Below are 26,992 nucleotides of genomic sequence, written 5' to 3'. Positions count from 1 at the left end.
TCCTCTCTCTCTCTGCTCATGTCAGAATAGGGGAAGCTCCTGAGAGCGTCAGCAACTCAGCATTCTGGGCTGGTGGCTCAGAGGGGCCGGGTTGCTCTTTAGCTCAAGCACTGTGATCCCAAGTCATTCCTCTCCGGGCAACAGATTGTCCATCCTCAAGATGAGAACAGAAGACAAGGTCACGGCCAAGATCTCAGCCAACCCGACTCAGGTCACCTGGCTGGGTGTCCCAGCCCTGGCACCTGAAGGACCCACTACAAACAATTTTGGAGAGTCCTGTGTTGTCTCCTTTTAACTGCAGTTACAATGCACTTCCTGCTCGAAGATTAAAAAAAATAATTGTGTGCTCTTTGTTGAGGCCAGGGACAGCAGTGAATTGGCAGTCCGCATTTAATAATTATCCATCCCTTCTAAATATAATGTCTGATCTTGATGGCTTGCTAGCAGTGTGACATCAGATATGCTTAATACACATGTGACGCTCCTGTGAGTGATCTGGTCCCTTTCTTACTCGAGAAATTATTATGGTTGGAGGTTATAAACAGCGCTTGAGTCTTTGTGCCTCGACCTCTCTGTGGCGCAAAATTATAGGAGGCTCAAACGCAGTTCCCTGATTCCTGTGCATCTGGCCAGCCCTCAAATTTGGGCACTTAGATGAAGCCCGGGTGCTAGACCAGTCTTTGTATTCCAGAAGAGTCAGAGATAAGAAAGATACCAAGGATGGAGCTTCAGTCAACCATAAAAGGAAGGACTGTCCTCCTGCGTGGTCAGGCTACATACCACGATGTATTCAGAAAGGTCGCTGTCTGTAACTTTGGATACTTTGGAATATACTTTATAGCTAGGATAACTGGCTAATGTTTTGCTTTTTATAACCATAACTTCCTTGCCATAAGCCATCATGAAAAGGGGACAGACCTTATAGTTCAGGTATTAGTATTATTGAATACCCATCTATTTCTGGTATTTTAAATCTTACAGTGACTCTGTAAACTTTGATTATGCACCTACTGTGTGAAAGAGTGGCAGGAGAAGGATTCAGAGTTAGGATGAATCACTTCTATGTTCAAATTATTAATATTGGAAACTATTGGAACAAGCTCCATATATATATACACAACAGGTATATAACATATGGACATATTTTGTGTACATATGTTCGTTTTGATGAATAAGTTATAACTAGAAAACAGAGCAGCAGCATTCTGCTGAGACTGGAGGTGAGGGGATTCGGGTTCAGTTCATCAGTTTATTTCAATTCAGTAAACAAAGAGGTCACATGCTGAGTCTGTCACTGTATTAAAGGCATCACAGATGCAGCTGGATTCAACATGGTCTATCCCTCGATGCGCTTCACAGACCTGAGAAAAAGGAGCTACGAGCCCACATGAGCCAGAAGTGCTCTGATAAAAATGTGCAGAGACCCTGCGCAGTGTGGCCCAGAGGAGTCTGGACAGGACGGAGGGGCGGGCACATGTGGTTAGTCTAGAAAATCCACGGAAGGAAGAGGCAACAAGTGCCCTCGGTTTAAAGGATGAGTGGAAGTTTGTCAAGGAGTTTCAGGTTTTCCTAAGGTGACTCTGGTACTTGGAAAACGCGTTAGGGCAGGAGAGAGATGGAGAGAGGAAGCAATGGATGGCTGTTTCAGTGGCCAAAGTGAAAACTGCCCAAGTTCTTCGGGGGCAGAGGAAGGCGCTGGAGATTGCTGAGGGCAGCTGCATGGTACCCAGCTGATGGAAGCAGGCGGGAAGGGCGAGTCCAGCTAGATGCCAAGGTGCCCAGCATGGCAGCTGAGTTTGGGAAGACAGAGCAGCAGCCGGGGGAAACGATCTGATTCTGGACATGCCGGATGGATGGGGCCCCTCAGTAGTCACACGGAGATGCGTCCAGGGGAGTAGGATGGCTATTTTGGGTCCTGGTTCTCCCACTGCCTAAAGGCTCAGGCGGGACCACATATGTAAACTGAGGCCAACAAGTAAACAAAAAGAGATGTGCCTGGTTCTCCAGGCTTGCAACGGAGACAACCCAGCCTGTTACTTGGAGCCTGACTTTCAGCTTCTTCTGAACAACACCGTGTCATCCAAGGCGCTGACGTGAAGCCAGCCGGACATAAAGCACTGCCTTTTGAGGACACTGTGAGAGCCATCGCACGCCCCAGCGAGCTGGGTGCCCTGGGTTTGCCTGCGTTTCCGCGCAGGCGTGGTGGCCCCACGGAGCCCCCTGGCGGTGGGCGTGCACCTCCACTGTCCTTTCACAGCCCCGGAAGCTCAGGCCCCTGAAGGTGGGATGCCGTACCCACGGTGGCAGAGCGTGGGTCAGCCAGAGCCACACCGAGCACCGGGGACTCCGCGATCTGATTCAAAGAAAATGAAAAACGGAGGCTTCCGCTCTGCAGTCCACTGAGCCCCGCCAACACTGTCAAGGTTGGAGAAATCAGAGATTTCGGGTTTTCTTCCAGCCCAGAAAACACACAAGTGCCTGGGAGCCGAACTCACCTGCTTTTAACTCTTCACTGCTACACCCAGGGGACTGGAGAAAGGAACGTTCTAAATCCATTTCCCCTTCAATTAACTCAAGGAGCTGGCGACAGCTTGCTAAGGAAACTGTGGCAGGGCCCGGGTATTTATAGGAGCAGCAGACAAGCAGAGCATCTGCTGGAGATGCTGGGACCACGCTCCTCTGCAAAATCCCATGAAGTCGTGGGGAGAAGTGTTACTACAAAGCCCAGCAGAGACGCTGGGAAGCAAATAAAGCTGGTGCCAGCTGACAGAGCAGCCTGAGGTTCACGGCAGATTTTTATTTCTTTGGAAATGTACAGAGTAATAATTCTGTAAGCAAAGTCCCTACACATAAAACTTGTATTTTCAAGAGAAAAAGACTAACCAAAAAATGCAGTCTGCAGCCCGTGGCTTTAATCCTTCATCACCGTGAGTCACGTAGATGTGGCCCATGGCTTTCGGTGGCAGGCCTGGCAGCACGGCTTCAGTTACCACGGAGCTCTCAACACAAGCGTTTCGTTGGATGGACGCAGGCAGGGGAAGGAGAGATATAAAACGTAGATAATGAGAGCTCCCGGGGATTTATATCTTGTAAACAGCCCCAGCAGTCCTGGGGCCGTTCTGGATCACCCAGCACAGTCTGCAGTCTGCGTTGTAACTCAGGCGCTAAAGGAGAGAACAGCCAGCTTAGGGGAGGCTGGCCTGGCTCTAGTCCCTTCACGCTCAGGCTCAGACACTCTAGAGTCAGCACTTCTTCCAGGCTGCTCATCCTCGGAGGTGCAAGTGTTCCGCATGATGCGTGTGTCCCCTCGACGGTGCGCTACAAACGCCAGATCTGGCCTGCAGGAGGCGGGCGGTACCGCCAGCAGCCTCCAGCCTTCTGTGCGGCTGGACCCCGAGACCCTGGACTTGCAGAAAGCTGTGCCAACCCCCAGCCGAGTCCTAAGAGATGAGGACAAGGTCTAGAGGCCAGACTTGGAATACACACACTCCTGTCTGCCTGTTCAATTAGCGGGTAAGTCTCTGAGCTGGAACTGCTCTGGGAAGGCAGGTCCAAACCGCACAGGGCAGGTACACTGCCCTTGACGGAGCTTAGGAGCAGCATCATGCAGAAAACCACACCAGGGCCTCCAGCCCACAGGAAAAGTGGAAAGGGAATCAAAAGACTCCCGGGTTCAAAGAGCACAACTGACCACACCCTGCTGACCCCACCCATCTTAAGATTTTACCACAGACTCTTCCAGAAAAGGGGAAGCCAGGAGTAGAAGCGGAGGAGGCAGGCTCCAAACAGATCCTGGTGTGTGTTTTACAACAAAAGTTTCAGCATCTTCTTCGATTAAGTTCTGAGAGAAGGGAGCCTGGCCACAGATTCCACCTGGAGTGGGTCCAACAGCGCTGCCTGGGGGAGAAGCCCTGTTTACCGGCAGTGAGGAGGGGGCTCGATGGGGGGGAAGAATAAGGGGGCACAGCCAACATCACCAACCAGGACAGAACAGCCCAGGGCAACAGGGACGAAAGACGAGACGGGACTTGTCTTTTACGGCTCATGCGTTAATTCTGTAAGTATTACATAGGCAACTGCTGCGATTCAGGCCGTCCTGTAGGTGCTGGGAGCAGAGACGGGACAATAGTCACCTCGTCACAGCAGCTGCATTCGGGGGACGGAGGCAAAATGATACGGAGACAAATGCAATCATCTGTAGTGAGTGCCAAGAAGAAAGAAAGGAGCGGAGTGGGGGAGCTTTCAGTAGGTGCTAGAGAGTAAGGAGGTCATGTGTGCCTGGGGACAGAGGGGCAAGGAGTGGCCAGGACACGTGCTCCAGACAGGGGAGAAAGTGACAGCCCTGAAGACGGTGATGGTGCCCACACGGGCAGCTGCAGCCAACCCCTGCCAACACGCACCCCGTGTCCCTCCGATCAGTGTGGAAGCCCAAATCGAGGGCCATCACTTCTCCACGAGGCAGCACCCACCCCCCATCCCCCGCTCCCAGGCCCTATCTGGACAGCTCGCTGTGTTAAACAGGGAGGGGCTCTGGGCACAGAGTCCAAGGGCCCTAGACTGTCCACCGCTGGCTTCTGTCCAAGTCCTCTGTGCGGACCAGGGCAGCAGGTGCTGCTTTATTCTGGCCATTTGGCCGCTAAGACTGAAGGGACCTTTGCTGTGTGTCAGCTAGAGTCGGCCAGACTATGAACCTTCGGACACTGCCCTCTCCAGCCAGCTGTCTGCTTCAGATCCACCCCGGTGTGTTCCTCCCTAAAGGAGAAAAGTCCCCCAGTGGGAAGCACTGGACGGAGCCACGTTGTTGCTACCTGATAGCAGGGCCCAGCATTCCCTGGGACCCAGACATCACCCGACAAGCAGGTGCACTGCAGCTCGGGGTTACAGACCGGGAGGGAGGCCAGGGCTCGAGGTCACCTCGCCGCAGGCATCTCCCAGCGGGCACTCACGGCCACTCACGCTCCCTCCGCGAGGAAACCAGCTCCGGGCGGCAGCTTCTCAGTCGTGGGGGAGTGCAGATAGGAATCAACTGACAGATGAAGTCGAGTCATTTTGTTAACAAGAACTCAGATTAGATTACGCTGTGATTACAGCGGTGGTTCTGCGGTGTGATAAATTGGTTAATAATAGGATTCCCAGTGTAGGAGCTTAATGGGAATTCAATAATTACAGGTACCCAGAATTGTACTGTTAGCCCAGCAAATGCTAGCACCCACCCTCTGATCTAATAACACAAACCCTATCTGGGCCTATTGAGATGGTTATGATCTGGAGAACATGCTTTCAATGCTAACCAAGCACCCTGACAAAATTACTCTTTTGTACCTAAAATACCATACTGGATGCTATACTGTCTTACAGACTCAGTGGCAAGGTTCTTGTTTTCCTTGTTAAATATCCAAGTTGAAGAATTCTTGAATAGGTATTTCTTAATCATTGTTAGCTCTTGTCCCCATTATACAATCAGTGATCAACAGATGATAAGGAGAAAATAATATCTGAATTGCATCTTATAGTTTAGGAAACTCTTTCTTTCAGGAGAGAGGGAGTGGGGAGGATCCTTACCATTTTTCAGTAAGATACCAGTAATACAGTAATTATTATACCCCTTCAAGTGAAGGAAACCGAACCTTAAAGAGGTTAAGGGATTTATCTGAGCTCCCACTCCCCCCCTCCCCCCTCCGCAGCATCAGATGAAAAGGCCAGGATGCAAATCCCTGTTCTTCCTACTGAAACGATAACCGAGGCTGGTGTTTCACAAAGGCAGCACGTCCTGAGATTTGCACTTTTCACAACTGTCCCCAAGAGGAACCATGAATACATTATCCCCTGTTCTAGATTAGCAAGTCATGAGTTCACGGGAGTTTATCCTATTTCCTATAAACTGCAGCATAACTCAAAGAGGCCCTTTGAAATGAGGGGGGGAAAAATAATTTTTGTTTTGGGAACAGGGGGAGAACTAGCCATAAACTTCTCTGACAATATTTTTAGTTTTTTCACTAATACAGTCGTTGATGATAAGAAAAATGGAACAGTGGATTTAAAGCATAAAACGGTCCATTAGATGGGTCTTGAACTTGTTTTTAAAACTCCAGATAATACAGCTTTGCTGTTTTTGTCTTTTCAAAATGTCAAAATGTGGCTAGGATTAATGGTTCTCTAAATCAATAGGATATCCTGTTTGTAAATGGTTTACAGTTCCGCTGGATATAAAATGTTCTGAGCTCATGTATTATCGTCACTGCTGAGCCTTTAGTGAAATCTACTGACATTTCCACTGGCATCCAGAGCAGAAATGGAAGGAGCACAGAGTGCACATCTCCGGAGGCCTGGAGTGATGCAGCACCCAGGTTCAAATTCTAGGGGTACAGGCAAGGGAACCAGAAGGGAGGCGAGGCCCACTGCCCCTGGGCTGATCACAGAAGAGTGACACTGGAGCAGGGGGGTCCTACCCAAAGTTAGGGGGTCAACAATGGTCCTTTCCAAAGCCATGGACGGATGGGAGGACTCTAGGCCAACTGCAGCATTCTCAGGAGAAATTTCATAAGACACAAGATATACTTAAGAAAACCAGCTTTAACCCTGTCGTTCTAACACAAACCCTATCACTAATGGCAAATGTCCTTCCCCATGGCTACCTGTTTGCACATTATGGCTTCAGCCATGTAATTACAGTTTTGTTATTTTCACCGAACACTATCTATCTTTTTGCCTGGAAAACTATCTTTGCGAACAACTAACTGAGTTATAGTCAATGGTGTTGATTTCATAAAACACACTCTTTTCCCCAATGTTGGATATTTGGGCTCTTACCAGTTTTTTAGGCAGATGAGATTTTGCAAAGGAGACCAGAAGCCAAGGTCACTTCACTTTACAACTGTTTCAGGTGAGATAAATGGTTTTCTCTGACCTTGTGAAAAGTTGCACAGAGCTTCCAAATACCTGGTGTACATGCACTAAGATGACCCCTGAACACTCATATCTTCGGTTACCTCTCTGTCCCATGAAGCACATGTGTGCAGTCTACGGACAAGGGTTACTCACATGTCACAATTCTCATTTCTACAAACACAGTCTATGCTTTCACACCAACTGTGTACATTAATAAAACGTCAAAAGTTGGCAATGAATGCAAATGAGTTATTTTTCAAAGAAAACGAAACTTTTTGAGATAGTTCACAGTGACCGAGCACTAAAACATATTATAGCCAATTGCTTAATACTGAACCGTCAAATGGCATTATAAACATCATACGAATGATCATTACCCTGCTGGGATGGCACCAAATTCTGCTGTCTCTAAGGGAGCTCTTTACATAGGAAAGACCAAGCACTAAATTCTTCCCTCTCTTTTCTTTCCAGTGTGGAGCTAGATTTTAAGCAGCAAGAAGACAAACTCCAGCCAGTTCTGAGGAAACTCCATCCTTTCGAGGAAACTCAGGTTGCACACTCGCCTTACTCTCAGGAGACTTACTCAACTCCCAAGCAAAAACCCAAAACTGAATCTAAAAAGCACGGACGATGGAAACTCTGGTTCCTTTAAAACTCATGGTGTTTGGAGTCTAAAGGCCGTCTTTAAAACCCACTGGAGTTCAAAGTAAATCCTTTTCCAAAACGAATAGGACGGAGTGAACGGTGGCTGACTCGGACGCCACCAGTTCTCACCCTGCTTACCAAAAAGGCCTTTGTAACAGATCAACTCACAGAAGCGAAGTAGTACATGTCACACCTTGCCAGCTGTTCTTTGCAGTTCGTGGATGTGGGATGTAAAACCGGAAACGAAACTTAACATAGTCAAAGATGATAGGTAAAAATTCTATGCCCGCACCCCAGATCAGCAAGGATTACATTATCAACCTGCAGAACGGCAGGCTGTCACTCTGTAACACAGCTAAAACTCATAATTATTTTCAAGCCTTTATTTTTTTTTTTTAATACTGAGAAGAAAAAGTAGCCCTTACGTTTGCAAAGGACTTCACTTTTATGTTTAATTTTGCAAATAAGCGGGGGGCGAGTGCAATTTTCAGCACATCAAATTCCGGAGAAAGCACAATTTTTTTCAAGTGGTCGGAGACCATGAATAATCTCTAAAATGTGACTATATGTATATTTGCCTCATGTGCTGTAGCGCTAAGCCAAGTGACATCTCAGCGTCACAATGAAACCTCAAGTTCAGCGTTTGCTTCAACTCCAGACCGGCGACAGGCTTACTGCTCATCCTCCAAATACCCAGCAGCCAGGAGTCCCCCAAAGTCAGGACATGCCTTTAATCACTGCAAGTTGACAGGGTCAGAGCTATCGGACACTAAGCTTTCATAGATCTCATTTTTAATCTTTTGGTACCCAAAGGCCAAATGATAAATCCTGGCAAGAATTTGAAAACACACGTGGAGATACACAGCGGATAATACAGTCACCAATAAATCACAGGCGTTCTCTGCCACCGGAAAATGTTTCTGTGGATCAATCTTTGAGACACTGTTCATCATGAAAGCTCAGCCAGACGTTTTATACAATTCGTTATGCTTTGTAACAACTGTAGAAGATCTGACCATCTCAAAGAGAAACCGCGTGCTTAGTTTAGCTGCTACCAACAAACCAACTAACGTCACCTACATTTAACCTATTAGTGAGTTGTACTAAATGACATACCTAGGGGAAAGCTGTGAATCAAATGTTTTTAGGTCTTTTTTAAATAAATCGTGACACTTCGAGTTCTCTTTTGATTACACATTGCAATATAAATCTTAGTTCCTTTATTTTTTCACTCATTCCTTTGCACCTTTGCAAGTATCTTTTTATAGACATCAAAAGCCCCTAGTCTATTAAGGACTCTTGTCTATTAAGTTTTGGCTTTTCACAGTAGCAAGTAGGGATCTTCTTTTGACTTTTTTTGGTTCAACTTTAATTTTGAGTCGTTTGTGAATGTACAAGGAAACCAAGTCTTCTGGTCTCTGTCCAACCGTTTCTTATCTAATCTCGTGCTCACACGCACACCTCATTGACCAGACGCCAATCAGGTGATCGGCCTTAGTGAAAGGATCTACCTGCGTTTCTCAGATTGGAGCTATTTCTTGCCACGCATTTTCCTCCTGACTCAATAGCAAATCTATTTTCGTTCTAAGTGTTTTGATTCTAGAAAGACCTTAGTGGACTTGGAAAAAAAAAGTGACAGGAGTATCTCATGTAAGCATTCTTTGGGGGTTACTCAAACTATATCACAGATGTGTGCTTTAATTAAAAAAAAAAACTACGCATCTTTTGTGGACACGATACATGAGGATACAAATCCTTGAATATCAGTTAACAGAATTGAGAAATACTTTCGTGCAAGAGGAAGGCTAAGTTGATCCTGTACCATGAAGGAAGTGCAATTGTTTCATGTAGAGATAAAATTTAAAAAAATGTGTTTCATGTATTTTCTACTGTTTTTAACTAAAGTTATAAAAAATGTTTGCAACAAGCTATCTCTCCTTGTGTTTTCAGAATCCCGACTATCTCAGTGAATTGAAATAAGGGTGTTAGCAGCTCTCTGATTAGTACCATAATTCCGTCTAAACAAGAGGACATCTAGTAAACAAAGTTAACATCACTGTTTGAAAGCAGTCTAGACAAAAAAAAAAGTTAATATTTTCAGAATCAAAAAGGAAACTGAAGATAAACAAATTCCTATTTAAAAATGAAACTGTCTTCAGAATAGAAAAAAAAATATTTTCAAACCCATTTCATAGTTTAACTGCAATGTGTCCTAACAGATGATGACTCTTCTCTTAGAAAGATTTAAGTAAAATCTTTGATACAAAACCAAGGTAAAAAGTACCGTGTTCCCTCATATGTAGATGTACACATGGCATTACGTATAGAGATTAAATTATTATACTTGTCACTAAGTTCTTTATTAATTTTTAAATAAAAAAAAAATCAAAGGTCATGTTTTGTGTGGCTATTCATCTTATTTCGTGGTTTCAATAATTTCGGAAAAAAGAAGTAATCTGAGGAAATAATAATAAAGGAAAGATGTTCGGGCTGAAGAGAACTCCATCGGGTCTTTGGGAGAGGAGAAGCGTCGTGGGCACTGCCTACTGGCCTGGCCTGGCTGGGGAGGGGTCAGGGCTGAAATCCAGCTCAGACTCAGTTGACCAGACCACGCACCCTGGCATCGGCTTCAGCTGCCAGGAGAACAGGATGGCTTTTAAGGGCAAAGGGCACCGTACACAGCAGCATCTGGCTGAGGTCTAACTTTTAAATGAACCTCCGGGGGACAACTGAACACATTGGTGTTTCCAGGGCAAATCCTGTCATGCCCCCCTGGAGACAGGTTCTCTCTAGATCATCCATCAAGCAGGTCCGCAGCCCCAGGGGGTCGGCCACCTCCTTCCTTTCTTCTTCCCTCCCCGGGGTGGGGGACCAGCGCCCCAGTGGGACTGAGCACCCTGCCTCTCCCACAGAGACCAGCCCAAACCAACCGCCTCTCCCAAGGGAGAGGGCCCCCTGGAAACTTAGGAGAGGAGAGGTCACCACCCCCTTTCCTGGGCTCTGCAATAGCAGAGTCCACTCGCAAGGTGCGGGAGCAAGGATGGGGCTGAGATGGAAGGCGCTCACTGCCTCACAGGTTCCTCTGGGGAAAGAAGTGGGTGAGGGCAGCTCAAGTATAGGATAGAGAGGAAGACCCAATGCCCGGAGCACTGGGGGAAAAAACTCCAAGTCACGTTCTACAATTATCTGTGAGCTGAATACTGGTGCAGCCTCAGAGGTCCTCTCTTATCGATAACTAGATCCAACAAAGGGCATTCTGCCACATAGGTGCCCACCAGTCATTATGAAAGTGTGCGACTAGCCTCCAAGGAGAGGTCCCAGGCCTCTGCATCTGGTCCTTCGATCTCAGACTCTCCCCTAAAGCAGAGTAAAATTGGGGAGAAAATCAAGGTGTGGGGAAACCTTGCTATCTTGGAAAAGGCATATGAAGTTGGCAGAAGTTTCCCGCATCCTATGAGGCTGCCAAGGTGTCCGCTGCCATGGAGACCTGAGGTGTGGCAGAAATGGCGTCATTCATGGACCCACACCAGGCCGAATGCAATCTCAAACAGCAACAATGAGCACACCTTGCAAAGCCATTCTCCTTGGGGTACCATCATAGGCAAGGCAGATACACAATCCTCAATTCCAACTCAGAAGACACACCATTAAATTCAAGTGCTTGCTTTGTGCTTCTTAGTGAAGACAGCAAGGACAAAATACAAGACATGAACTCCTCCATTCCACCCTGTTTGTGAGGGCACAACACGTTTACAAAGCCCACCACAGCTGGAATGATTCTTTGGGAGCATTTTTATCAGCAAATAAAATTTGACGTGACTAGTAAGGAAGACAGTGTCACTGGTGCAGTGTCACCTAAAGATAATAGCAGCTGCCTCGACATTGATATATCCCCTTTTATCTAGAAAAGCTCTACCACTGGCACATCTGGCATGGGATAAGTGTGCAACCAACTTATTTACCGGAAGAGAAGAACTATATGATTCAGAAATAATGTTCTGTTTTGTGAACTAGGGATAACTCATCGTGCTATAATGTGCAGCATATGTTTTGGCAGATGAGAAGGTCATATGCAAGCAGCATAATGCCTTTTAAGGAGCTCAATAATTAATTTAAGATACGGTTTGGGATGAATATGCAAGAATTGCACAGCATATTTTACCCAGGTAATGATATGGTTTTCATTTCCTCTGCAGTAAATCCACAGTCAGTGACCAACCTTGAAAAAATACTACGGCCACAGAAACATGTGAAAGGCAGGAAAAATTGCTATACCGATACCATATGGAAATGAATTTATAAAGTCATCAGAACTCACACGTGTACCTGTGATAGGGTGATTTTCTGGAAGTCAGATGTTTTCTAAGTAGGTTTATTAACAAACATACAAGTTAGAGACACTTTTTGCAACACTCATAGAGAAAAACCAGATACTGTCCACTTGAAACTTTTATAATGCATTGCTTTCTTTTGCAAGGCAAGATTAAGAATAGTATTTTGTTAAAAGCACATTCATACGTAAAGTCCATTAGAATAAATATCGTAAAACGAATGTTCGTGCATGGGGAAATAACATCTTTGTGTAAATATTTGGTGATGAGTCTTGGTAAAAGGGAGACCAAGTCTATTACAGTATCTTTTAAATGGAGAAGTATGTCAGGTCATTATAAATCACGCAGGCTCAAAGACATCAGTGGATTTTCACTAGCAGCATCTCTTCCCCACCAATGGTGCCGCTGTCACGATGAAACACACCGCACCCATCTACGTCCCCTACAGCTGGTGTTCGGAGTAGAAACAAAAGAACTTCCATCGCTTGAGTCTAGGGAATCAGGAGGTTTGGTGGTCACAAGAACAAGTGGAGAATGCAGGAAGAGTGTTTCCCTTTCTTAAGCCTACTTCTGCGGATTTTCCAAGGGAACTTTTCTTTTGAAGAGGGCCACATTTTCATTTTCGTGAATTAGTAATTTTCAGTCTTCCGGTGTGTATCCAGGCCATAGAAAAATCTTTAAAAATCCTTCTCACTCAATTACATTTTTAAAGGACCCATTAACAGAATGTAAATCTGATTATCTGAAAGAGGCAGCAGAGGCTAATGTCACAAGAGAAGGAAGGGTCACGTGTACTACTCATCCTGTCTGCACTCAACCCAGCTCTGTTTACAGCACTTACTCCAGCAAAGACACAGGCATGTGTGTGTTGGCGGGGGGGGGGGGGGGGGGTGTCAAGGGAGGGGGTAACCATGTCACCTGCCCACCAGACAAGAGCACCTAAGCCAGCATGGCCCCCTGCTCAGAGCCGTACACAATGACCAAGAAGGTGCCCAACGCTGATGGCCTAGACATCTTTTCAAAGAGGAAGAGAAAAATAAAATCTGTAATCAGACAATGTAAAGCTCAGCACCTCACTCAATTATGCTATAGCATTAGACGATCCTGGGATAAAGATAGAATGGCATCTTAATTCTGTGGCAAGGTTACTGCAAGGCTTCTGTGTTAGGGCCTGCTGTCAGCATCCACACAATCCACAATCCTACACTTGCCAAATGGAGTTTTATTTGTTAAAAAAAAACTATAATACTTAGGATCATGGCATATTTTTATCCTCTGCCTGAGATGCATTCCAATAGCCCATTTCAAATATAAAGTTGAAAGGTATAAAATGAACTAAAACAAATGATATATAACCAACTGCATGGTGTTTATAAGGTACCACAGATACAGTTAAAAGAAGATGCTTATACAGTACATCACAGCTTAGCCAATGGCGTGTGAAGCTCCCCACTTCTCAATTCCATATATAAACAGATGGGGAAACTATCAGGCCACAACTGATCCCCAACGAATAACTTGTTTTGATGGAAAGAGAGGTCACGCTTCTATTACTGTTGACAATATCATGAAATAAACCACTAAGTGAAGCACAGCTATTCAAAACCTTTTTAATCACTTAAATTGTTAACGTCCATTTTCAGCGATTATTTAGAATTTGTGAGCTGATTCACAGTTATACCATTTCCATTCCACTGATGCAAAAAAGAGGAGCAAACACACAAGGTTTGGAATCTCTGTGGTATAATGGAATGTTGTAGCTACGCCCAAACAGGCCTATAAACCATTTTCTGCTCTTCTTCCACTCTAAAAGGGCCACCGATTAAGTTTTTTGGCCACCTTGTCAGGGGTATTTTTTTCCCCAGATCTTCCTCTCATCTAAATTCACGGAGCTACAACAGTGACGTTAAGAACCTAATGCATATATCTGCATGGGAGCCCATGTGGAGAGCAAGGCTGAGCTCACCAAGCAGGGCAACATTTCAGTCTCACTGCTCGGTGGACGCCACAGAGGGGACTCGTGGTTCCCTGACGACGGAAAGAGTCTCTGAACATCTCCAATTTGAAATGGACAATGTCCTTCCTGAAAACATCTTAATGCTGTCATCACTCATTAAATAATTACAGTATATTCAGTTGTTTGTTTTGTTTTTGAGATTCCTTCCCTGACGGCCTAGTTCATTTTAGGAAGGAATTTCTGGGCTCCACATTAGAGATGCTGGCATTGGGAGGAGTTAGCTTAGGACCTCAATCCTGTTCCTGCTTCTGGAGACTTCTGCTGCAGAAGGACAGGGCGGTGGGGGGAGGCGCCTGGATGTAGGCAGCTTGCTCTAGTGCCCCGTGGCCCCCGACGGTGCCCTGGACCCCGCCACCTATGCAGTAGGAGCAGGGCCACAGCTAGGTAAGACTGAGCCTGGGTCCTCACTTCATGCACCCGTGGTAAAGGTGCAAGGGCTCTTCCCAGGCACCCCTAAGGGTTCCTTAGGACACATGGCTTCCTCCAAGCCCTTCAGGAAAGGGGCAACCGATCCATGGTCTGGCCCGTCTTCCTCCAGGACATCCTGACATTTGGTCCACGAAAACGATTGAAGGTGGCAAAGGGCAAAAGGTGCTTATTTCCCTGGGCGGCTGCCTCACTAACTACGATGCAGAACCAGGAGGAATTCTGAGTCCTCCTCTGGACCTCCTGGGCCACCACTGAGATCAGCATCATGAGTCTGAGTCTTACAGGAGACACCAAGGAAAGCCAGCTCTGGCGCCAAACCCGGGCTCCCCACAAGCGCCGCCACGCGAGCTGTGGGTCTGGGACCGTTTCCCATCTCTCTGCAAGGCATTTCTGCAGGGGCCTATGCACGATGAAGGGGAGGGCTAAGTGAGGATCCTCCATTCATTATACAGGGCCCAGCACGTCCACAAGTGCTCGGTGAGGAGAAGCTATTACTTTCGCCACTATTATCACTATGTCTGAAATATGAGAAATTTCCCAAAGGCATCCGGGACCACATGGTCTGAGAGAAGTCACCATGCTCCATTCTCGATCCTCTGATTGAGCTGCGAGCACGTCTTACAGTCTTGCCCCAGGCTAAGGTCCCATCCAAACTGTTATGGGCTTCCTCCCTGCCCTCCTCTCCCCAGTTCAACTGCTGGCCAGTGTGGGCTTATAACCCAAGTGAACACACCCCTAACCAGAGACAGAACCATCTCGTCAGTTCACTGGCCTCCACATCGGCCATCTCCGCCATCTGCCCATCGTGAGTGCCCAACACGTTCACTGTGACTCCATGACAGCCAGAATGTCACCTCAGCCCCTCTGCTCCAGCCTGTTCCAACAGGGGTCTTAGCAGAATGACACCAAACTGGGTTCAACTTTAAGCCACATTCATTCTTTCTACTTAAAGCCCTCTTGAGTTCCACAACGAGAGAGTGTTCCAGGGGCACCCAGGGCACAACCCCAAGAAGACAGGAACACCGGACGCCGGGGGTGCCCCTGGAGTCACCCCAATTCCTCCTCCACAGGGCTCAGTCTCTACCCACGTATACAAAAGCATTTCCAGATTACAGAAAAGAATCGTTATGATGAAGAGCATGAAGAGGCAAGTGAGGGTTACAGAGTAATGGAAAAGTCCACTGGAAGCAATGCCAATTTACAAGGAAATATTTTATTCCCTAATTTATACATGTTATAACCCAAACCTAAAAGAGATATACCTTAAAAAGGAAAATCTGCACATAACAAGTGCTAAAACTCTGAGACATAAACTAGACAATTTTACTGGATGGAAACATACAAAGGCAGCAGTTATTCTCCTGTGATTCACCCAAAACCACAGACCGCATCCTTTACTGTGATGAAGCCGCGGAAACCAACACAAGCCCAGCGCTCCGGTAGTGCTTTGTTGTCTGATGGAGATAGACGGGTCACTGTACTTGATCCATTCCCAGGCTACGCAGACAGAACTAAAATCACCCAAGGACCATTCCCAAGCTATGCAGACAGAACTAAAATCGCCCAAGAAGACCAATGTGCCTAGTCTGATTGCCAGTGAAGAGTCCAACTGGATTTTCTGTTCTGTGATTAGGAAAGCTATTTTTTTGAAATGCGACCCACCAAACTTAGTTAAACGGTAACATGTACTAGAAATGAAAGAAATTAAATGGGACCTACAAATGCATCTTCTGCCCACGAAACCAAATTTAAGAATAATGATGGTGAGGAGGAGAGTGGCAAACTCTGGAAACAATCACCATAATATGAAAATGGAAAGACTGTCTAAATTATTGTTAAAACTCTGAGAAAAAGAACAGATACCATTCCTTGTCTCAACAATCTGAACAAGACAGACATCTACAATACTTTAGACATAAAATAGCGAAGTCGGAGTGCCTCAATTCCTTTTTAAGGTCCTTCATAAAATTTTATTAATGGCATCTTAAATGTAAATACGTAGAAAGAAACTGCCATAAGAATGAGTACTCAGAAGGACATATACATCCTTTGCTAGAAGCAAGCAATGAGAAAACTAGAACCAAATGTTGGTTGGTTACTCTTCAACTTTGACACTTACTTATAGAATCGTGGAAATGAGTACCTTTAACCTACTAGACTGTAAATCAATGCATCCCAACTGCTTGCTATATCGTAGTACAACACGGTTAGTTTCAAAAGGCAGGTGGAAAAGAACCACATGGATTTTCGGGCTTGAGAGTGAATGACTTTCCCGGGAAAGATGCTCTCAGCCACAATGAAACCCACAAGCGCGTGTCACCGAGCACTTACGATGAGTTCGGAATCCCGCCCCATGGAAATGACGGTTCGGTTCACTGTCCGGAGAAGCTTCTCCATGATAATCTGGACATGCCTCTGAGTTGGTCCCTGCAGGAGGACACACCAGTGTAAATAAACCACCACCTAAGACAGTCATAAACATGCCAGTCCCGCGGCTGTCACTGAATCCATTTATCCTGTAAAGAGTAAATCAATTACAACCCTTAACGAGAGGAAGAATGGCCCTTGTCAGAGGCAAAAGCCTTCACAAAGAAAACTCAAGGTATTTTATTAATTATAGTCCATTAACGATAATGTGTTATATAATCAGAGTAATTTAATTCAAGCAAACCTTAAAAATAAAAGCAAATCTGTTTAAACAATATAATGTTTATGATCCCTGATTAGCTCACCAATGAGTTTTCTAAAGACACTTGGCCACTTGTAAATGGAAGGCTGACAGATAACAAACATAGATGGCTCTGCATGTCAGATCCCAATAATGTGGGAACAGTCACATAGAATCGAATGTTTAAATATCATTTTAGCACACTACTTAAAATTCAGAGTGCCAGAGAACCTTCTATCAGTAAGAATTTGCTCCTTTATTTTGTGTGTGATGGGACTGCCGATTCTTCTTCATGAACTTTGAACGTGTTTAAATGGGCTTTCTGGATGCTTCCGCACAGGCCAGGCAGGCACTACCTCCTCTGTGAGGCTTGGCCACACACAACCTCTTTACTCCCAACCTTTCATCTGATAAGAAAAGGAAAAGGCCTGGCATGGGAGCCCTGGAGGCTGGCCTTTGGGTTAAGGCTTCCAACACCTTTCAAAGGCAAAGCCCGGGAAAAGCGGATGCAGCCACCATTCCAATGAATTATTTTACCTTATCTCTTTCTTCAAGGGCAACACCCAGGCTCTGAGAGAATGAGCAGGTGCAGCAAGGAAGTGGGCAGGACAGGTGCGCGTGCACGCGTGTGTGTGTGTGTGTGTGTGTGTGTGTGTGGACTGGGGAGGTGGCGGGAGGTCACGTGGGGGAGAGCTAAGAGAAAGTCCTGCCGACTTAAAATCCTGGCCCATCTGGCCACTGCTAGAGGCAGAGACAGACACGGCCCTGTACACCTGTCCAGACACACCTGGAGAACCAATGACTTTACATGTGTGTGCACACGTGTGCCCAAATGAACGTAGTGGGTACAATGGGGTCAGGGAAGCATAGGGTCAGATGTTTCCATATGTGCTTGCACCAGCTTTTGATTAAGACAGAAGGTCAGTGGAATAAGCATACAATTGGGAAATGCAAAAGGAAATACCATTAAAAAAAAAAAAACAGCCAAGAAAGCACAGAAAAAAACTGCCTGTCGAGGGAGGGACCCGGGAAAAAGGGGCAGAGAACTGCTCTTCTCAAAACTCTCAGATGCACTTAAAACAACCAACAACAACTATGTGCATGTATAAAATAATAATATTATCTATTTATTAAATATGTAATAATTGAAAGAAAGTAGGCAATTAGCCTCCCTTTGTTTACTTCCAATTTTTAATATCAAAGCCTTTGACCTTAAATATCAAATCTAAGTCTTGGGAGCCACCTGGCTGAGAAGTCACAGGAAACAAACATAAAACAGTATCTTCAGTGCTGAAAAGCACACGTGGTAATATAATCATCATGCTTTACACATAAATAAAAAATAATTTGAGGGGGCTTCCCTGGTGGCGCAGTGGTTGAGAATCTGCCTGCCAATGCGGGGGACACGGGTTCGAGCCCTGGTCTGGGAGGATCCCACATGCCGTGGAGTAACTGGGCCCGTGAGCCACAACTACTGAGCCTGCGCGTCTGGAGCCTGTGCTCCGCGGCAGGAGAGGCCGCGAGAGTGAGAGGCCCGCGCACCGCGATGAAGAGTGGCCCCCGCTCGCCGCAGCTAGAGGAGGCCCTCGCACAGAGACGAAGACCCAACACAGCCATAAATAAATAAAATTTAAAAAAAATAATACCTAGCATATATATTTTAAAAAAAAAAATAAAAAAATAATTTGAGGATGCAACTCTAGAGAGACAAAAAGAAAGGGTAACCCTTAAAATTCAGGCCATACTTTTTTAACTGAGTCAAACGTGACTTGGTCCTGGGAGGCCGGGGCCCCTGGGGAGCGCAGGCCCACACTGGCTGCAGGGTCCACAGAGGCGGCCCCGCCATCACTCACCACGTCCTTCCTGTACAGAACCTCCAGGGTGTTGCTGAGCAGTTGGCAGCAGGCCTCCAGATCTTCCTGTCTCTCCAGATGGTACTTGAGCTGGTCCGTCATCATGGGAAGCAGGATCTCTCTGCAGTCTGCAGGGGACACCGGGTGGGCCAGTCAGCAGGAGACCCACCAAGATGCAACTCTGTTTGCTAGAAGCTTGTTTTCCTAGCTTGTGACACCGCGTGTTTACATTTACATACTCTGCAACGTGAAACTGACATCTGGAGGGGGTCAGACTACTTGACTGGGAGGGAATCACTTGTTTTCTTATGAGATAATTCCCTCACGTGTGCACGCATATGTGTGTGTGTCGCCATGTAAATACACAACGATAATTCACAAACAAACATATAAATACATATTCACGTATATCCAATAGTGCGTACACAGGTACAAGTGCAAACCAGCATGCTGGGGTTTTAACTAATTTTCTGTGCTGAACTGTAAATTTACTGATTTGCAACTTTAGAAGAAATACTTGTTACAACAAAAATGATTTGAATTGCAGCTCTTCTTCTTATTTCCCAGGAAGACCAGAGCATGGTTCCTTCCTGCTCCCATATACCTCCCAATGAGCTTGGCCGGTTCACAGCTTACTAAATTCCCCACTTAATGCTTACCCACTCAGGGACAACTTTCTGCTGGGCTCACATCTGCAGAGGGACAGTCTGCAGGGGGCTGAGAGCTCAGGCTCTGGAGTGAGGTTGTCTGGGTTTAAATTCGGTTGGCTTCCTTGCAAGGTTATCTCGGAAAGAGCTAGTTACCTCTCTGAGCCTCGGTTTCCTCTTCTCTAACATGGGCACAGTGGCACTAGCTACTCACAGGTTTGAGGCACAATGTACTCCTGCAAGGTGAGGCATGAAGGCCTGGGCCTGGCACAGGTGAGATGCTCAGGACAGGGTACTTGCCCTTACGATGTGATATAGATACTGGTGAAGAGCCCCAGCCCCTCTCTGGTCTCCCAGACCCCTGGGCTAATGAGGGAGGGGGCGGCGGGGAGCAGGTATTGACCTTGGAGGTGAAAGTTAGCGAGGCAATACATTCACCTGCTGGGAAGAGGAATCAGAATTTCCCACAAAGGGTGGGCCATCCAGGAAAAGGAACCCTATTCACAAAGTCAAGTAGACAGGAGCAGATGACATATTCACAGAGCCACACGCACAGTTCAGGAGGGTGGGGAGAGGAGAAGCAGAATAAAAGACCAGACGGGCAGCTGGATTTCATCCTGAACATGATGGATGAGACAGAAAGAGGAGGAGAACTGGAAGATGCTGACAGGGAAGGGATATGATCAGATCAAAAGGCCAGAGGGAGCCGCCGTGATGGCGCCAGGTAGGGCAGTGGAGATGGGAGGCTCATTACTGGACAGTTAGCTACTGCAACAGTCCAGGCAAGAAACAGTAAAGGCCTGACCTCCTGCTACAGTGGCAAGTTTGAAAGAAGAGGCCTTGAACAAAAGCAAACTGGAGGCAGGCTGAACACAGTGGCAGGTGATGAAGTGGAGAGGAGGGTGGGGGCTAAAGGAGAGTCAAACACAGCACCCCATCTTCGTGATGAGTTCACCCAAGGCACCGTGTGATGCCATCCAAGGAGAGGAAACTGGGGACAGAAGGGTGTTTAAGGGCAGAGAAAAGGACCAGGTTCTGGACAAGTTGAATTTGAATTGCTGTTGGACATCCAAATGGCCTCATCTAGTAGGCACATGGAGAGAGGGTTCTAGACCTTAGGGATTTCCGGCCTTACAGACTGAAGAAGCAACAGCACTAGGCCGTAATAAATGCCAAGTATGTGAATAAGACCATCAAAGAGGAATCTGTAGAATGAGAAGGGGAAACTGTGAATAGCAGTCAGGATGTTGGTATTAGAACAGAAGATGGAGCGAGGAAAGATGTGGGCTGACGCAGAGATGAATGATGTCACCCAAACCAAGGGAGGGCAGGTGGCCAGCGTGGCCAAATATGGTGGCAAGAACGGGTAGAAAAGCACAGCCCTGGGATGTGACAATAAAAAGCACACGGAGGGGAATTCCCTGGTGGTCCAGTGGTTAAGACTCCGCGCTGCCAATGCAGGGGGCGCAGGTTCGATCTCTGGTCAGGGAACTAAGATCCCACATGCCGCGTGGTGCAGCCCAAAGATCGAAAAAAATAACGTTAAAGAAGAAATAAATAAAAGCAGATGGAGTCCTTCTCAAGGCAGCTTCCTGGAGTGGGATGAGAAGACAAAAATAGGAGCACAGACACGGTTCCGGAAAGCACGGCTGTGAAATAAAGGCACACTGGGGTCTAAGGATCAAAGATCACTTGGGTTTTCATTTGTTTTTTAGGTAGGACAATAGAAAGAATGTTCAGAAAAATCAAAGAAAAATAATGAACCAGACACAAATAAGATTCGAGATGAAATGCAGTTACTAATTGTGTCTTCCTGTCGGGAAATCCCGTTTAACACCAGCACCATCCATCCCCCAACGTGAACTGTCTGCTGACAACACCAGTTCTGTACGGTGAAACCAGCCCAGCCGCTGGAGGTCCCTTTAAAATGCAGTGCACGAGAGAAAAGACAGCAGAGCTGGGAAACATTAAATATCTTGTGCTTGTTTTTAGAATTTTACATTTTAGGACTTCCAATGTTAATGATACCTAAAAGCATGTTTTGCATTAATGTTTCCTGAGTTTTCTGAATATAAGGAAAAAATAAGCATGCAACATTGGAATGGCTCCTGAAAGTATGCAGACTTGCTTAGAAGACTTTCCCAAGAAGTACACGGTAAAGAAGGCATGGGGATGGAGGCGCAAGGCAGCTCAGGGGGAGGTGCAGAAACCGCACACGCCCTTCTCCTGCTCTGCCTTCCAGGGGACCGCATGTAGGAAGCTCTCACGCTAAGCCTTTTTCAAGCTCCATTTTGATTTAATCCCTAGAAAAGGAACTGATAGCAACTCCATTTTTCCAGATTGAGTTTTGTCCAATGAATATATGAGTATATGCATTTACTTGTTGATGTCACCATTACAGTAATCAATACACAGGCAGGGGTAACGCAGAGATGCTGAAGTGCTGCGTATCTTCCGGGCAGAGGCCAGCCAGCCTTGGATGACTACGACGTCAGGAGTCGCCGAAGGTCAGGGAGTGAGAGCACAGCACAGGGAGGAGGCGCTGTCCCATGGGGACCAGGCAGTCTCTCCACACTGGTGCTCCTGGATGTCACGGGCCATCACACGATTCCCTTATCTTCCCACCCAACCCTTCCTGTGATGCCAAGGGTGAACACAGGGCCCCGTGGAGAGCAGCTCTCTGAATGCCACAGCCCCTTGAACTTGTGATGGAAGTGCTCCCAAGCCGAGATGGGCCGCCAGCGTGGAGGGGAGGGGGGGGCCCAGGCGTCAGAGAGCCGCCCAAGGACAAAGCCAGTCCAAGGGACATGCCACAGGAAAATGACCACGTGCAGTGAATCCAGCCTGAAAATGCAGCTGCCCAAAATGCTGACCCACTGCATACACGAACTCCACAAGCATCCCAAACCCAATGTCTTTCCTACACAATCCTGACGTTCACAAGTTACATCCGCCCCAGTAGCTCTGTTGACCTTAACCACATCACAGCACAACATCCACAGGAGGGGCTACACTCCCAGCTCCCAGAACCCAAGGGGCAGGAGAGGTCCCTTGGCAAAGCTGTCTGAGTGCAGCCCCGCCTGCGTTCATCCTCAGGGGCCCAGGCAGAACATCTCCAGGATGAGTCCTCTTTCCCTCCCACCTGAAACACATCACCCAGGGTGACCTCAACAGGGGGTGAGCCCTCGGCCACCCCTGTCCGCGTGGTCCTCCCTATCACTGCCACCACCGTCCTGGGGATAAGTCTAGTTTCCAAGACAGGTCAGTGGGAGAAGTAAGAGCCACGAAGAGCTGAGAAGGTAAAAACAGACCCTGACCACGTGACCAAGGAGAACATGACAACGGAGGCTTAGCAACGCCATGTCTGCAACAAGCCTGGGAGGGACCCAACAGCGGCAGAAGGCCGAGGGGGCTTGCTAGGCCAGCACGGGGCCAGGTGTGTGCCCACGAACAGCCCTAGAAGATCAGAGGAACACAGCTCTGGACTCAGAGGTGGCAGAAATGCCTCTTTAGGCTCTGGCAACCCAGATGCCCTGGCCGAAGTCCATCCCATACGGCCTCATTTATCTGTCACGCCAGACAGGCAGGTGTGCACTTCACCGTTCCCAGAAGTAACTGAGTGTGTTGGTGTCGTCTGTCAGAATTACTCCAGGGTGAGGGAAGTGGTGGGCGCCCCGTCCATCCTCCCGGGGGAGAGATGCTATCAGCCATCCTTGGCTACCTGGTGGGAACGCCCACCCTCCTCCTAGCCCAGGGGTCTGTGATAGCTCCGTGCATTTGTCATCCAGCCCCTTCTGAGGCTTTGGACACCAAACTTTTGGACACTTCGCTACCATTCTGTCACGTTTAGAGACGTTTCATTCTCCTAGCCCCTGAGAACATAAAAAACCCATTTGTTATAATCCTTCAGATGAACCCATAGTATTCATACGTGGGATGTTTTCAACATCCATAGGATAACTGTAGCTCTGACTCTATAACCCACCCCACCTCTGGCTGGTCAAGATAAAGGCGGGTCACGGGGATGAGCCTACTTCATCGAGAGGATGAAACAAGACAACACGAGCAGGACTTTGTGAGGGTCCAACATTCCTGTGTGGAGGACCACACCTCCAGCCCCAGGACAGAGCCCCAGCCCCTGACCACATGCCCATCACAGGACCAGATCTCCAGGCAGGAGCAGCCTCATGCCTGGGCTTTTCTTACAGGCACAATGACCACCCCAGGCATCTCACGCAGGCCTCCAAAGACAAGAGGGTCACAGGGCAGCAGCACCTTCAGAGGAATGGCAACGCCCCAGAGTCCTGCAGAGGCCACAGGGACCAAAACTGGAAGCAGCCCAAGCTGACACACCCACCTTCTTGGTGAGCCGTGATCAGCAGGCCCCAGCTCAGCCCCCCGACGGTCCTGGGGACAGGCAGGCCGCAGGTGCCAGCTCTTGGACTGCTGGAAATTACGACCAGCTCTGTGGCCTGTTTCTCCTCCTGGGACGCAGTCTCCGTGAGAGCAGAGGTCTTGTTTTCATCCATGGCAGTAGCCCTCACACATACACTAAGACCTGACAGTGGAAGTGTGTGTGTCCATGCGTGCACATATGTGTGTGCAGTGACTTCAAGCACGTGTGCAAGTGTGTGTGTGTGCACGCGTGCATATGCTCATGTGGAGAAGCGTGCTCTTCCCAGCAGGACAGCTGCTGCACAGGACTTTTGTCCATAGGACTTTTGTCCATAGGACTTTTGGTCCTTTTTCACGAGCAAACGTAGCACTTTGCTCCTATCAGTCGAGGAAAGACCCGCAGCCGCCCCGTCCCATCCTGGGAAGACACCAGAGGGACAAAGACATCATAGCAAGATCCCTCCTGCCTTTCTGGTGACTCAGTTTCACTGGATAGTGTCCAAGCCGATTCGGACAGCAGAGTTCGGGCACACGGGCACACATGTGTGTGAGTGTGCATGTGCTCGCACCCGCACCCGCACACGAGCGGTGGTCTGGGGTCACTGTGATTACAGGTGCAGGGTATCACAGGAGAGTCTGTAGTGAGAAGCAGGTCCACCTCCTGGTGCCGTCCCAGCCACCCAGCAGCCCCCAACCAAAGCAAAACAAACCTCACTTTACAAAGGACGTCCCCTACTCTGCATTTCAGCTCCTTCCAATTTTTTTTCAAGAAATGGTGGGACACAAGTTTGGAATAACACTAAAGATCCTGAAATTTTATTACAAGTCAAGACAAAAAATTAAGAGCACAGAGGAAGCTACTACCCCCCCACACTCACACCACACACACTCACACCACTCACACACACACCACACACTCACACACACACTCACACCACACACACACACACTCACACCACACTCACACACACTCACACACACCACTCATACACACACTCACACACACACTCACACACACACCACACACTCACACACACCACACACACACTCACACACACACCACACACTCACACACACACTCACACCACACACACACCACACACACTCACACACACCACACACTCACACCGAACTCACACCACACACACTCACACCACACTCACACACCACACACTCACACACACACACACACTCCACACACACCACACACACCACACACACACACCACACACTCACACTCACACCACTCACACACCACACACACACTCACACCACACACACTCACACAAACACCACACACTCACACACACACACTCACACCACACACACTCACACACACTCACACCACTCACACACACACCACACACTCACACACACACACCACACACACACCACACACACTCACACACACACCACACTCACACCACACATACTCATACCACACTCACACCACACACTCACACACACCACACACACACTCACACCACTCACACCACACTCACACCACACTCACACACACCACTCACTCGTGTGCACACACACACTCACACACACCACACACACACACACACTCACATCACTCACACACACCACACACACCACACACACCACACACTCACACCACACACACTCACACCACTCACACACACCACTCACACACACCACACACACTCACACCACACACACTCCACACACACTCACACCACACACACACCACACTCACACACACACACTCACACACACTCACACCACACACACACACACCACACACACTCACGCCTGCAATGAGCTGTTTTAAAGCATCCAAGGAAGAGGAATCTCCTGTCATATTCTGAGTGTCCCAACTCAGTGTCCTGAATACCATTCTCCATGAACAGAATGTCATTTCTCTAGCATGATTTGTGCCCATTGTCCCATTTGGTTCAAAACAGATGGCCCAGGAAGCTGACAATCCCCCCACTTCAGAAAAAAAAGAAAAAAGAAAAAAAAAAGAAAGAAAAACAATCAACCAAACCCTTATATTTTAAAAAGAAAACACATTTCAAATAAACTACCCATAGATAACCACATGGAAAACAGCTGCAACAAATACCTGACTGGAAGTCTAGGAACCAGGGTCAGTCTATTCGATTTTGTTTGTTGGCTTTCTAATTGGAGTAGAGTTGATTTACAATGATGTGTTAGTTTCAGGTGTACAGCACAGTGATTCAGTTATACATATATCTAACCTTTTTCAGATTGCTTTCCATTATAGGTTATTACAAGATGTTGCTTATCACAAGGTCCTTGTTGTTTACCTGTTTTATATATAGTAGTGTGCTTTTTGTTAATCCCATGACTCACAGACATAGAAAATAAACTTATGGTTGCCAAGGGGGAGGGAGAGGGGAGGGACAAATTGGGAGTTTGGGACTAACAGTCTATTTGATTTTGGAAAAGCCTTTTGGCCTCACTAAAGTTCAGTTTACCCATGCACATAGGAAATAATAAAATCCACCTTGCTCACTCTTTGCCTTGAATCTTAGGCAAGTCACTTAAATTCTCTAATCCTTACTTGTCCTTCTTTGCAACATAGGCCTAATATTGTTAACCCCTCGGGTTTACTATGAGAATTAGATGATATAATGTGTGTATCTGGCAAGTAGTAAGCATTCAATAAATAGTAGCTGTCAATAACAGTAATAGAAATAATATTATTATGCAAAGTCAGCCTTTTCAACAAAGTACACACAGAAAACTAATGCCTTAGAGTTTGTTATCCAGTAGGGTAGCCAGTGAACCCCTGAAATGTAGCTAGTAGCTAAGGAGTAGAATTTTCCATTTCAGTTAATTTTATGCAATATTTTAACTTAAATGGAAAAAAAAGACATCTGATTCAGTTATTGTTAACAACTGTTTGGAACAACGGGAACAACTTGGGTATGTAAGTCTACTTTTCAATGGTAAATTATATTAAATGTTAAGAATACAGATCAAGCATCTGTGATGAAAATTTAGCATCCAAATTGAGATGTGCTACAAATGTAAAAACCACACTGGATTTTAGAGACTTCGTATGAAAAAAGAATGTAAAACATGCCATTTGTCATATTTAGATCAAAGTCATGTTGACATGATAT

General features: G+C 46.9%; 2 protein-coding genes across 6 annotated transcripts in view; one reads left to right on the top strand and one right to left on the bottom strand.

Moving 5' to 3' along the window:
• Positions 1-26,992, bottom strand: part of DOCK1 (dedicator of cytokinesis 1) — a 526,335-nt gene that overhangs the window by 306,914 nt on the left and 192,429 nt on the right. For both annotated transcript variants that reach the window (XM_082406605.1, XM_082406606.1), the window contains exons 26-27: positions 18,832-18,959; positions 16,642-16,737 (exon numbers count right to left, since the gene is read on the bottom strand). In XM_082406605.1, coding sequence (XP_082262731.1) covers positions 16,642-16,737; positions 18,832-18,959 — 224 coding nt within the window. The remainder of the gene's footprint in view (positions 1-16,641; positions 16,738-18,831; positions 18,960-26,992) is intronic.
• Positions 1-26,992, top strand: part of INSYN2A (inhibitory synaptic factor 2A) — a 242,293-nt gene that overhangs the window by 43,544 nt on the left and 171,757 nt on the right. For 3 of the 4 annotated variants that reach the window (XM_082406632.1, XM_082406631.1, XM_082406633.1), the window contains one exon: positions 7,360-12,306. The exons of the other annotated variant lie outside the window; for it this stretch is intronic. In XM_082406632.1, coding sequence (XP_082262758.1) covers positions 7,360-7,540 — 181 coding nt within the window. In that variant the 3' untranslated portion in view covers positions 7,541-12,306. Of the gene's footprint in view, positions 1-7,359; positions 12,307-26,992 lie in introns of those variants that run through there. 4 annotated transcript variants of the gene reach the window in all.

This window comes from Balaenoptera borealis (genome assembly GCF_965194805.1).
Source record: "Balaenoptera borealis genome assembly, chromosome: 10".
NCBI classification, from domain to species: domain Eukaryota; kingdom Metazoa; phylum Chordata; class Mammalia; order Artiodactyla; family Balaenopteridae; genus Balaenoptera; species Balaenoptera borealis.
The sequence above is the reverse complement of the archived record's forward strand: the minus strand, read 5'-3'. Positions and strand labels throughout refer to the sequence as shown.